We start from the raw sequence: 13,501 nt of genomic DNA, 5'->3' as shown, positions 1-13,501 counted from the left end.
TGCATCTGTAAAAGTCTGTGAGGGTCTTTGGGGCCAAGACAAATTTCTTCAGCCTCCTGAGGTGTGGGTGGACTATTTCAGATTGTCAATGATGTGTACGCCGAGGAACTTGAAACTTTTTACCTTCTCCACTTCGGTCCTGCTCCCTCTGCTGTCTCCTGAAGTCCACGATAAGCTTCTTCGTTTTGTTGAAGTTGAGGGAGAGGTCATTTTCCTGGCACCACTCTGCCGGGGCCCTCACCTCCTCCCTGTAGGCTATCTCGTCATTGTTGGTAATCAGGCCTATAATTGTTGTGTCATCTGCAAACTTGTTGATTGAGTTGGAGGCTTGCTTGGGTGAACAGGGAGTAAGGAGAGGGCTGAGCATGCACCCTTGTGGGGCACCTGTGTTGAGGATCAATGTAGTGGAGGTGTTGTTTCTGAAGATGTACGAAATGTGGCACCTTCATTCAGCACTGCAAATTTGATAACTATTCTGACTCATTCTACAACAGTTATGGTGCATTTCTATACAGGATTTACCGCAGTGTTTTACCTAAAAAGGCCTTTCTGTTTCCATTTGGGGGCCGGCACTCCTGTCTCACTTGAAGCCAAAGCCAGGCAGGCCACTTATACTTTTCAGCTGTCATTTACAAAAAAAAGTCTCACAGTGAACTTTAACACCTTTTCACAAAGCAACTGTTCAGTATGAGATTATGCAGAGGTTGTTGTTGATTCTGCTCTTCACAAGCTCTCACTGTCAGTGCTATGTCAACACAATGTCCCTTGTATCCTATACAATAGCCTAGCACTGGTGTTACAGTCGAAAATAAGCATTAGGCTATTCAATTGATGTTGACATGGTGTTTGGGAAGATGTTTTGTCAAAAGCTATTCATATCAGGCTTAATCCAAAGTTAGAAACAGAGGCTTGAAAATGATCAGATCAACGAGAATTTACATAATTTCATAAAAACCCTTTATTGCATATTTTATGTTGTGAAACTCTGGAATCTCTTGTTTCTCGTTCCAAATGAAAAGGGGCTCTCCTTATGGATCAGAACATGTCAATTCTGGATCTACTTTCAGTTCCTGAGCCCCGGTGTGGAGACGCCCCTCGTTGACGGGTGGTAGGCACTCTTCCACATCTCAGTCTTAATTTCACACAGCGACAGACCTGGCGGACACTGGCAGCGAAACAGCGACACGAACTCCCACAATACTTTTGTTATTTAACCCGCTTTATTTCAAATTCAATAGTTAAGAGGCAAATATGGCGATTGAAAGCATGGAAATGAACGGACATGCCGACAGAGAGCGCGTAGAAGAGGTAAGATTTTTTGGGTGAGATCCCCATTCCACATACCCTCAGTGACAGTCTGTTCGATTACAGCCAAAAGCTGTTTTGTGGGATTTTTTAGTGAGTCTCTTATAGAACGTCTGATCATTTCGTTGCCTGAGTACTTCAGTCTTAAAGACAGTGTAATCTTGTACAGTAACAGCACCTACCTTGTCCACTAGGTGGATAACAATAGAGATTTAAGGGCATGTTTGTCAACGTGGGTAAAGATGCTCCTGGCATAGGGGACAGAGGCTTCTTAGTTTAGATATATGTCTTTACAAAGCAGCCTTTGGTACGCATCCAGCACTGGATCAATAGGCCCAGGAGGAATGAACGTAGATGGAGCCCTAAACACACTGTGGGTGGGGACAGAAGGGTTACAATCTCTAAAGAACAGTTTCAGATGTAATGTACATAAAGTAGTCGAAACACATTGCAGTTGCGCGTCCTGATATTCAGGCTGATTTGTTCCGATATGTATATTTTCTGTAAATAGTTCACAAAAGTTTATTGCACCTACTGGCCGCATACTTGTTTTCTTTCTCCAATAAAAAATAACATTATTTGCACAATAGACACTAAGAAATATCAAAATGTTGGAAAAATAGCATTCACACATGGGGGCTGCTTCAATTTATTTAAAAAAATGTCTTTTCAAATATATTCCATTCTCCTTTCTCTTGTGTATATTATGGCTATATTCCCACGAATATTCCTTTATTTAATTAAGCTTTTACATGTGTATTTTTCTGTCTTTATAATAACAATAATAATACTATTTACTTTGTAGAGCTCAATGTGAAGCTTGTTGGTGCTTGCTTCTGCGGGCAAAATCATTTGACTGCTGCAGTTTCAGATGATTTATTCCCTTTTATTTAAGTAAATAAGATGATACTGGCCTTTATTATCTAATATTTATTTCTGATATTTTATCTTAATTAAATAGATTTATATTATAGTCACACAGTTTTAAAAAATAAATAAATAAACACAGGATGACTGTGCGGGACCTCTATTTCCCAAGTCAAAAATGATTTTGAATGACCAAAACAACCCCCATAATATTTGTTCACTATTATAAAGCTAAAAATTGAAGATATTGTACCTTTTCTCTCATCTCTAACAATCAGGAAGCCTGAAAGAACAGGCTGAGTAGGGTGGGAGCTATTATTCATGATCTTGCCTTGACTGACAGCTCTTTGAAACACACAAGCCGGGTACAAGAACCTTCAGGGGACCATGACAAAACATCCTGAGAACGTCCTAAAAATGCCCTCTGGGCCGTCCCCGGGACAAACCGGGAACTATACAAAAACCTCCAGGAGACCATGAAACAACGTCCCATGAATGTCCTAAAAACATTATTGTGAACGTCCCCGGGACAAACCTGGAACTAGACAAAACCTTTGTGGGACCATAAAACAAAGTCCTTATCACTTTAGGCAACCATTTTGTGATGCTGTTCACAGGGTTATATCTATAAAAACATTGCATAACATTTGAGATTTTAAGTAGTAGTTTGCAACAAAAAAGTGCTTACGCACACACACTCTCTCACACTCTCTCGCCCTCATTTACACAAACAGACTGACTGACTCACTGACTGGGGTTGTGGGTGTGTATTGGGGGTCAAATGTGTATTTTGAAAGTCTTACTAAAGTCAGGTTTCAAGCTACGGTTCAGGGATGTGGTTTGGTGTGAAGTCAGCTATTACTGAAGCATGGCACTTGATATGCATGTGGGGGGGCAGTGAATATTACAATATTGGATAAAGTTATTACACTATTCATGGATATCTTTTACCCACAACATAATGTAGTAATCTACACAAAAACATTATTACATTATGCATTCAGCATATGTATTACATTATTGGCAATTTATTACATTATCAGTGATTTTAGGGTGCTTTAACACTTGGCAACAGAGCATAGCCTGTCCTAAACAAAGCTTGATCACTTTTTAGGCCTATTTCAAAGACCATTGTCACGCGAACCTCGGGACAATAGGTCAGGGTTTCTACTACAAGGCCTACAGCTAATCAAATAAACTCATTCATTCTAGTCCAAAGCGCACCTGTTGAGGATTAGGCGTGAGACCATCATTTTTTAATTTTTAATTTAACCTTTAAGTCAGTTAAGAACAAGTTCTTATTTACAATGACGGCCTACCCCGGGCAAACCTGGACGACGCTGGGCCAATTGTGCGCCACCAGATGGGACTCCCAATCACGGCCGGATGTGATATAGCCTGGATTAGAACCAGGGACTGTAGTGACGCCTCTTGCAGTGTCTTAGACCGCTGCGACACTCGGGAGCCACAACATGCACCCTGCCCTGACTTAGGCTACCGACAGCAGGGGAATTCCTTATTGCATGCAACTTGGACAACACATGATTTTATGTAGCCTAGTGACCAACCTTCAAATAATATGTTGATGTATTTGAAAACCCAAATGAGGAAAAGTATCACTTTCACTGTTCAACCAAGGAGTTGATCCAACAATGTTGGGTAGCTAGAAGATGGCAATAACGAGATTTATCAATTGTTTATCAAATCAACCAAACTGTGATGCATTATAACTCAGTTATAACCTAAACACGGTTAGAGGAAGTTATCTATGATAGTCTAACAGCTGAAGAGTGTTCAATGTAAAAAATAAAATGAAAAAAAGGGTTGAATCTACATAATAAAATGAAGGCAACAAATTTACACACTATATTATTGACCAGATGTAATGTCCTGTTTTGGATTTTTTTTAAACTTGAATTGTTTGAATTATCACATATAAAGAAAGTCCAGGGAATCAATAATGGCCATCATAATGTGTTGGATTCACTGATATGATTAAAATTTAATATTTAATATGAGTTGATGTAACACAAATAATTAGTGAAACAAAAATATGAGTGTTTCATACATTTCATGTTTAACATTATTTGATGATTTTCAAATTTAACCAACTTTGTTGGGCACAGTGACTGATTTTCCACTGGTGTGTCTTACAGTTTAATCAGAGTTTTTTCAGGGAACATGTGTTTGTGAACAGATACTAAGGGGGAAACCACCTAAGTTTTCAGTCACTGCGTAAACTCCTGTTACACAACACCAAGAGGTCATAACCATGTCAAAGGGGAGGAGGAAAGCAGTAGAATTCCCCAAGTCCCCACTGGTTTAGGAGTAGTGGCTGCTGCCGTCCGGTAAACGATGTCACCATAGTCAAGAACTGGCAGGAAAGTTGACTGCACAATCCGTTTCGTTCTGTTCATGGAAGCAAGATCTAATAAAATAAAAAAAAAGCCAACTTTAAATCTGAGTTTTTTCACTAGCTCATGTTTTTTGAAATGTTACATCTTTATCAATCCAAAACACTGAGATATTTATAGGCGGGAACCCGCTCGATAAGAGAGGCATCCAATGAGTGAATATGTAGCCCACCTGAGAAATGTTCCCATGAATTAGAGTGCAACATACTAAGTATGTTTTAAATCAACCAGGGCTTTCCATAAAGCAACAAATTCAGATTGCAGCTCCAACATTGCACCGACTGTTGACCAGGCTATGGCATACATAACCGTTTTGTCTGCATACAGATGAATATTGCACGATTTAATACATAGACTAATCTTATTTATATGAATAGTAAAGAGAACAGGTCCCAATACCAACCTCAGCGGTACCCCTTGTATAATATTGAGGAAACTAGACTTGTCACCATCAGAAAGCACACAGTGTCCTGTCTGTCAGATAGCTTTTAAAACCCATTTGCAAGACATTGTCCAGGCCTATTTCAGAGACAGTCCAGAAATAAGGAAGCACAATATTGTTTATGACCTAGGCAATTTCACACCTCATCTAAAACATAGTGGCTGAAACAGTGCTATGAGCAACACGAAGGAGGTGTCCAGTCTGAGACCGCTCTGCTCTGTGAGCAAAGTGACATCATGGCCTGGTACTCTGGAAATGATTGACATTTGGGCCATGATGACTCGGTTACTCAGAAAAGTCCTGACTGAACTCCCTTGAAAACCTTGCGATCGTCACGCTTTGTTTTGTTTTTTTACCCATCAGTGTTGATCTTAAACCTGTGGCTTAGACTCATTGTCGAGTCTAATTGTTCAGTTAAAAGCAACATGAAAAGAGCCCACATGTGAAGCTCACAGTCAAACAACAACAGTTGTTCATTGGATGTACTACCGGTGTATGAACAAGGGCAGAGAAGAAAAAAGATATAGAAGAGCTGAAAGGAACTCCCATCTCTACATGAGTAACAACACTGACTAGTCAGCAGTGTCTGTTCAGACCTACAATGATCTAACTGTTACTCAACAATCCCGCAGAAGAAGGGTGTCTGCCGTCACAGGGGATTACGTGGCAGGTACTGTATCTCAGCGCGTTACAACACTCTGGACATCAGCGGTAGAGGCGAGTCCCTCCTCAGCCCGAGAGAGAGGGAGTGGGACAGTGGGACAATATGAGTCATAAGTGGCACTCACCAGACCAAACGGACAACAAAGAAGGAAGACGAGGGGAGGTAATGGACTATGAGAAACGGAATTTGAGGAAGTTCACCCTTTTCAGTAGGCCTATTTCTAGAACGTCGCCATGAACACAGCAGTATGTGAGACTAGCTCTCATGATCGGAAGGGCATGCAGAAAAATGGACAACGAAATCGAGTGAGGAAAATGGCACACACAAAACAGGGCCGTAGAAAGGGAACGATAGAGGGAATGGAATAAACAAAAGAAAGAAAGACGAGTGCAGGAATTTGAGGGTTATAAGGCAGTGAGGGAAAGCAGGCTGCTTCTAAGAGATAACTAACTGTCCGGTCATCGCTAGCCTTGGTCACAAGGAGACTTTTTCCCTCTGTGGGCTTTGTGTGTTTTCAGAGGTGGCAAGAGGCATGTGGATGTGGGCTTCTCTGTTTTACACTGTCAAATTGGGCACAAAGCACTCCTGGTTGGCTGTTGGACTGCCAGACTGTACTTCAACCCCCCCCCCCTAAAAAAACTGTCCTTTAACCCACACAAAAACCTGGGTAATGTTTGGGTTAGAGGCCCACTTTTCCAATGACGTAACAATGTAATTACATCACCGTACAGTCATGCCCTCTCTATGCCTTTCTGAATTAGTGGAGAAAGTAAAGCAACGTAAAGCCGTGTAACCTGGCTCACAGCTGCAGCGGACATTCTGAACCACTTGAAATACTTGCAAACTTTCTGAAAGCTGAGACAGGACAAGATATATAGACACTGTCATGTGTTTGACCACTGAGGCAGACAGCATGACATCAGTTCTGCTGTAATGGATTCCTGGGGTTTACTCTGTAAATATGAGTCATAAGTGGCACTCATTAGACCAGCCTTACTTCTCTCCTCTCTGCTGTACTACACAGTGTTATTACCATAGCATAGTAGCACATACTTTAGAAGTGTTCCTCAGTCCTCCTCATTTGATAACATTGCTATATTCTGACATTAGTCATTATCATGCTATTGATTATAGGACAATTACAGTTCATTCATACAATTAACAATTACAACGAATGGACTGTTACTGAACATTATTCACTACTGCTCTACAATACACTCAAGTAGTACATATTCAGTACACACACACACAAAACATGCTTCCGCATCACTTAAGACACACCACTCTGCTTTCTACATTCATATTATCCAACTTCCTCTTGGTTGACAGCTACAGTAGCTACACCCTGGTTGGAAGGAAATTGCAGAGGAGTCATGGCACTAGACCTCTTGCCCTTCTAGCAGTTATCTGTGCACAGTGAACCGTAACAATGGCCATTTCCCACAAATGAACAGCAGTCCCTGTAGAAATCCCCAGAATTCCCCTCCCGCTAAACATTTTTTCACTTGGTCATTATAGGGTATTGTGTGTACATGGGTGAGAAACATGTGCTTGGTCACACTTCCTGTTAAAAGTCCCACAACACTTTCATTTCCCACAAACCACAGCAGAGTAACTGCAGAAATCACTAGAATTCCCCCATATTTCCCCATCAAAACAAATGTAATTTGTCACATGCTTCGTAAACAACAGGTGTAGACTAACAGTGAAATGTTTACTTACTAGTCCTTTTCCAACAATTCAGAGTTAAGGATAACAATTTTTTTGTAAAAAATAGAAAGTGACACAAGGATTAAATACACAGTGAATAAAGAATACCAATAAGAGTAAAAAGAACATGGCTATATACAGGGAGTACCAGGTAATAACATGGTTATATACAGAGAGTACCAGGTAATAACATGGTTATATACAGGGAGTACCAGGCAATAACATGGTTATATACACCACTCTGCTTTCTACATTCATATTATCCAACTTCCTCTTGGTTGACAGCTACAGTAGCTACACCCTGGTTGGAAGGAAATTGCAGAGGAGTCATGGCACTAGACCTCTTGCCCTTCTAGCAGTTATCTGTGCACAGTGAACCGTAACAATGGCCATTTCCCACAAATGAACAGCAGTCCCTGTAGAAATCCCCAGAATTCCCCTCCCGCTAAACATTTTTTCACTTGGTCATTATAGGGTATTGTGTGTACATGGGTGAGAAACATGTGCTTGGTCACACTTCCTGTTAAAAGTCCCACAACACTTTCATTTCCCACAAACCACAGCAGAGTAACTGCAGAAATCACTAGAATTCCCCCATATTTCCCCATCAAAACAAATGTAATTTGTCACATGCTTCGTAAACAACAGGTGTAGACTAACAGTGAAATGTTTACTTACTAGTCCTTTTCCAACAATGCAGAGTTAAGGATAACAATTTTTTTGTAAAAAATAGAAAGTGACACAAGGATTAAATACACAGTGAATAAAGAATACCAATAAGAGTAAAAAGAACATGGCTATATACAGGGAGTACCAGGTAATAACATGGTTATATACAGAGAGTACCAGGTAATAACATGGTTATATACAGGGAGTACCAGGCAATAACATGGCTATATACAGGGAGTACCAGGTAATAACATGGCTATGGACCGGGAGTACCAGGTAATAACATGGTTATATACAGAGAGTACCAGGTAATAACATGGTTATATACAGGGAGTACCAGGTAATAACATGGTTATATACAGAGAGTACCAGGTAATAACATGGCTATATACAGGGAGTACCAGGTAATAACATGGCTATATACAGGCAGTACCAGGCAATAACATGGCTATATACAGGGAGTACCAGGTAATAACATGGCTATGTACAGGGAGTACCAGGTAATACCATGGCTATGTACAGGGAGTACCAGGTAATAACATGGCTATGTACAGGGAGTACCAGGTAATAACATGGCTATGTACAGGGAGTACCAGGTAATACCATGGCTATGTACAGGGAGTACCAGGTAACACCATGGCTATATACAGGGAGTACCAGGTAATAGCATGGCTATATACATGGAGTGCCAGGTAATAGTATGGCTATGTACAGGGAGTACCAGGTAATACCATGGCTATATACAGGGAGTACCAGGTAATAACATGGCTATATACATGTTAAATCAGTTAAATGCGGACATCAGCATGTGTTCATATAATCTAGCTTTCTACTAAGTCCTAACAGTGATGTGCCAGTGTTAAATCTCTGTATATCTATGTTGTACTGACGTCAGGTCTCGTGTTTAGGTTCCCGGGGCTTGGTCTGCTGTCGCTATCTATAGTGCACTGATGTTAGCCTCTGTGTTCAGGTGTGTTATCAGTCTCTATCTATGTTGTACTGACGTTAAGTCTCTCTATGTCCAGGAGCCGCGTCAAGGCCCCTGGAATCGGAGGCAGGCAGGCCAGCCTATAAACATGAACCGGTATGCTAATAAGAAGAGCGCAGCAGAGAGCATGCTGGACGTGGCGTTACTCATGGCCAACGCCTCCCAGCTGAAGGCCGTCCTGGAGCAGGGTCCAGACTTCACCTTCTACACCCCCCTCATCGCCTTCATCTCCATATCCCTCATCCTGCAGATCACTGTGGGCATCCTGCTCATCTTCATTGGTGGGTCTCAGTTCTGTTCAACTTTATTTATCCCCTCAGAGGCTATTAAGAAAGTCGTAGTCACTCCCGTCTGGCTCAAACCAGCAAAGTCCTCTTCCTCATGCTGACCGCAACCCAATAAGATCTCCTTTCTCCTGAAGAGTGAAGTCAATTAATACTTTCCACAAATCTAAAAGCATTGGATTGGCGGAGGCATGGGCTAAAAGGAGTTTCCACCATTTCTCTTGTTCCAGTCATTTCATTTCAAATCAGTTAAGGGAAACACACACTTTGGGAGGAAGGAGGGATAATTGGGACGTAGTCACAGATTGATGAGGCATGGGGCCAAGATTCTTTCCTGACCATGTGACCTGAGCTCCAAGCTCTTGGAGCTCCATGAACAGATAAATTCCCAACATGTTTCTGACCCTACTTTATGTTTGAATGGCTCTCTCAGCAAAATGTTACTATCTGTGTACCTGGCTATACTGTCCGTATCTTCCCCTGCCAGGGGCTCCCATTGTGTGGGTGGGAGAGTTAAAGAACGGGACCATTGGAGACAGTGTTTGTTTATCCATTGTATTTCTCCTGTCAGTTGGTTCAAATTAGGAATATTCAGTTTAATGTCCTCGGGCAGAATTGCTAACGTTACAGGTGGTGTGCCTCTATTGAGTCAACATGTGAAAAATGCTTAACTGGGCTTCAACTCCCACAACAAAATATTGGCATTCCTTTCTAGTAAGGCATATAATTCACATCCTAAATAATCATTCACCTGAGTGTAGGAAATGTAAAATGCTGTATCTTCATATCACATGGTTCAATAATGATTAGCTAAACATGACGGCACTGGATATTTGATGGTTCAAAAGCCAGGCGTCAGTCTGATTCTTTAAAAGTGCATCAAGCCTAGTGGTTAGAGCACAGTTACCGGAATGTTGTTGGATCGAATCCCGAGCTGACAAGGTAAAAATCTGTCGTTCTGCCCAAGCAAGGCAGTTAACCCACTGCTCCCCGAAGACGTGGATGTCGATTAAGGCAGCCCCCTGCACCTCTCTGATTCAGAGTATCCCCCCTTTCCCTTTCCTTCCTACAGGAAGGCAGGGTCAGAAATGACCGGACAGGTGAATACCACCATGTGGTGGAGACCTTGAGTTCACTTGTCCAATATTGTCTACTCAGTGACTACGTCAAGGGGAACGGGAAGAATGCACTTAAGGAATTCAAACAGGGCCCCAGTCTTAGAAACAACTTTTGACATAGCTCCCTCTGTTGGTTGCTTTCTATGAACTGAGGACATGCTTGGAGCCACTAAGCTAATCCGCAACATGTTTGTGTTCTTCTCTTGTTCTGCAGTGAAGTGGAACCTGAACGACGAGAGCACCCACTTCAAGCTGAACATTATGGAGAACATCGCCACAGCCCTCATCTTCATCATCGTTGTAGTCAACATCTTTATTACGGCCTTTGGTGTCCAAAAACCCAATCAAAACTCTTAACCCCCCTCACTCCTTACCCTCTGGTCATCAATTATTATAGTTCTAAAGGCATTATACTGGTGTTATATGCACAATACACACATAATATGCCAACGTGTACCCTTGGTTGAAACCCTCAAACAAGTGTTTGGTAATCAGTGTCAAATTGTCAGGTTACATGAGTATAATAAATATATGTATTGTACATAGACTTACAGTTAGCATACACATAGGTGAATCTTAAAGTAAATGTTTTATACCGGAATGCCATAGCTGCACTAACCAAATCACTGCTACTTTAGAAGCAAAAGAGGTTCACGGGTCCAGTATTCCATCAGATTCTCCGTGACACCAAAGACAGTGGATCGATTCATTATACAGGATTCCCACTGGCCTTTCACACACACGGCCAGTCACAATCTCAGTCGGGTTGACCCTACTTTCATGACGATCCTGCCACACTTCATATTTTGCTATTACTTGTGTGAACAATACATTGTTCAAATGACCAATAGTGTTAATGTATTGCCTTTACAGATATGTACATATCAGGGTTATTTTATATATACACACACACACACACACACTGCTCAGTGGCGATTTTGAGCATGTAAGTCTTGGTGGGGCAAACTCCATTTTTAGTTTGATGCAACCACACACTAAACAATACATTAATTGCATTATAACGGTAACAAACGGTGCCCACAAACTGTTGGGACAGCTTTATGTAGGCCTTAACAGCAGAGCTTTCTTTTCAGCACAATGGAGTGAATCCTTACCATCGCTACACCTGGCTATCAGCGGAGCCTCATCCGGCAGCGAAACAGTTCCTTCAGCCTCACTTGCTTCCTTTTTAAAACCATAGTTGACACGGCTGACTTGCTTAAACAAGCATCTTTAAAATGGACACCGACAGAAATTCAGACCGATGTTCATTCAGCAAGATGTTGAGGCCTTACCTTTACTCTTCTTGAAGTCACCACACAGAGACAGAGAGCCTATCATTTGAAGTATTTTATTAGGCCTATGTGGTCTAAAAGGGAAAAACGATACAATCACGAGGATCCACTTTTATAGACAATATACCGACGCATAGACAGCGCAACGCGCAAACAAAACAACCCTCGCAATATCAAATGGAGTCACATGGGTCTTTTATTGAACTTTTTGTTGCAAACAAATATTTGAATGTGAAGAGAGAGACTGTCACTGGCAAACATGGCAAACAAATAGCCGAATCCACTCATTTGAAGGTGTGTCCACATACACCGAAGTATCTCATATCTTAGAGCTGCTGTCATGGTAACTTTGTTCTAGAAATACTCAAGCTGTACAGTCCCAGCTGCTGTGTTTTTTATCCCATTGATGTTGTTGTAATGTTTGAGTCACTCAGCTATCACATGAACACACACAAGATATGGCAAAATGTGTAGAACGCAGGAAATTAGCTTTTAAATGCCCCTCAAAAATATCACCCTCCATGGCCGCCATTTTAAAGCAAATTTCCTGCATTCCACACATTTCCCATATATTCTGTGTGTTCATGTTGAGTTGATTTTATTTTTACAGGGACAGTGCACATTAATCAACGTTTCAGTAAAAGTGCCGGTTTTAGCCAGCCGGCTAATTTTCAACCACAATCTGTGGGCAGGTTAGCTGAGTGTATAGAATTGCAGGAAATATGCTTTAAACCTGCTAAATGTTCTCTCCGCCAACAAGAGGGGTGTGAAGAGTTTGTGAACCACTGATCTAGCGTTGCAAAATGTTGGTAATTAGGGGATTTTTACCCAAAATTCTCATGTTAAGTTACTTGAATTTTACAACTGGACATTCAGACTTTGCATGCTGCCTTATATGTAATCTCAGATCTATGCAATTTACAGTATGTACCATCACAATTTAAGTGTAAAAAAATATATACAATAATATTTCATGCCTTGTTTAGACCCTAATCTTTGCCAATATACTTTCTTTTTTTTTATGATTGAAGGACTTTTCTCTTTTTTGAAATTAAGAACCAAATCATATTTTAGCCCCACTTTTAATGCACTTTGTTGTTTGATGCACTGAATGCAGTAGAAAACTGTACGATTCTGAAATGAAGTTTGTAAATGAAAAGTAACAATTTGTCCAGATATTGTTTTGTATTGTCCACGCATAGAAAGGCTTGAAAACAATAAATAGTGAAAAGTCATACAATAATATAAATCATAATAATGGCACTTGTGAGACTGAGGCCGTTAAGAGAATTTGGGGAGAATCCTAACTTCCACTAAAACCACTTAGCTGTGCATTGATGTCCATTTGACTTAAATGGGAGTTAGGATTTTCTCCTCACAGAGTAGATGGAGCTGTGACAACAGTCTCATATGTCTACACATTGAATATATATCAGGTAGGCTACATGTGTATCTAATATTATAATTTCCCCTACTATAAAACAGTATAACCGTTATAACCTACTTCCCCCATGAACAATATTTCCCGTACCAAACAAAGCACAGATTAAGGCAAGTTAGCGAACAAAGGCTTCACACTGTGTTAGAGAAAACTTTGAAAACGCTTAATAACATTAGAGAAAAGTGAGAGAGAAACAGACTGAGGTGAAACACGGCTGAGACCTGAAATGTAGTACTTTGCATTGGCTTTTCAGTGGGCATAATAACAAAATGAACACTTTCAAAAACAGTAACTAAGTACCATT

At 40.9% G+C, this 13,501-nt stretch overlaps 1 protein-coding gene across 1 annotated transcript; it reads left to right on the top strand.

Moving 5' to 3' along the window:
- The first annotated feature begins 1,081 nt into the window (after window positions 1-1,081).
- LOC120063639 (ninjurin-1-like) lies at window positions 1,082-12,991 on the top strand. The gene is made up of 3 exons (XM_039013940.1): window positions 1,082-1,308; window positions 9,097-9,340; window positions 10,676-12,991. Exons 1-3 carry the CDS (start codon window positions 1,252-1,254, stop codon window positions 10,816-10,818), a joined length of 444 nt encoding a protein of 147 aa, XP_038869868.1. The 5' UTR covers window positions 1,082-1,251; the 3' UTR covers window positions 10,819-12,991.
- The last annotated feature ends 510 nt before the right edge of the window (window positions 12,992-13,501 follow it).

Source organism: Salvelinus namaycush, chromosome 2, assembly GCF_016432855.1.
Source record: "Salvelinus namaycush isolate Seneca chromosome 2, SaNama_1.0, whole genome shotgun sequence".
In the NCBI taxonomy this organism is placed as follows: Eukaryota; Metazoa; Chordata; class Actinopteri; order Salmoniformes; family Salmonidae; genus Salvelinus; species Salvelinus namaycush.
Note: the sequence above shows the minus strand (reverse complement) of the source record. Positions and strands in the feature narration are given on the sequence as shown.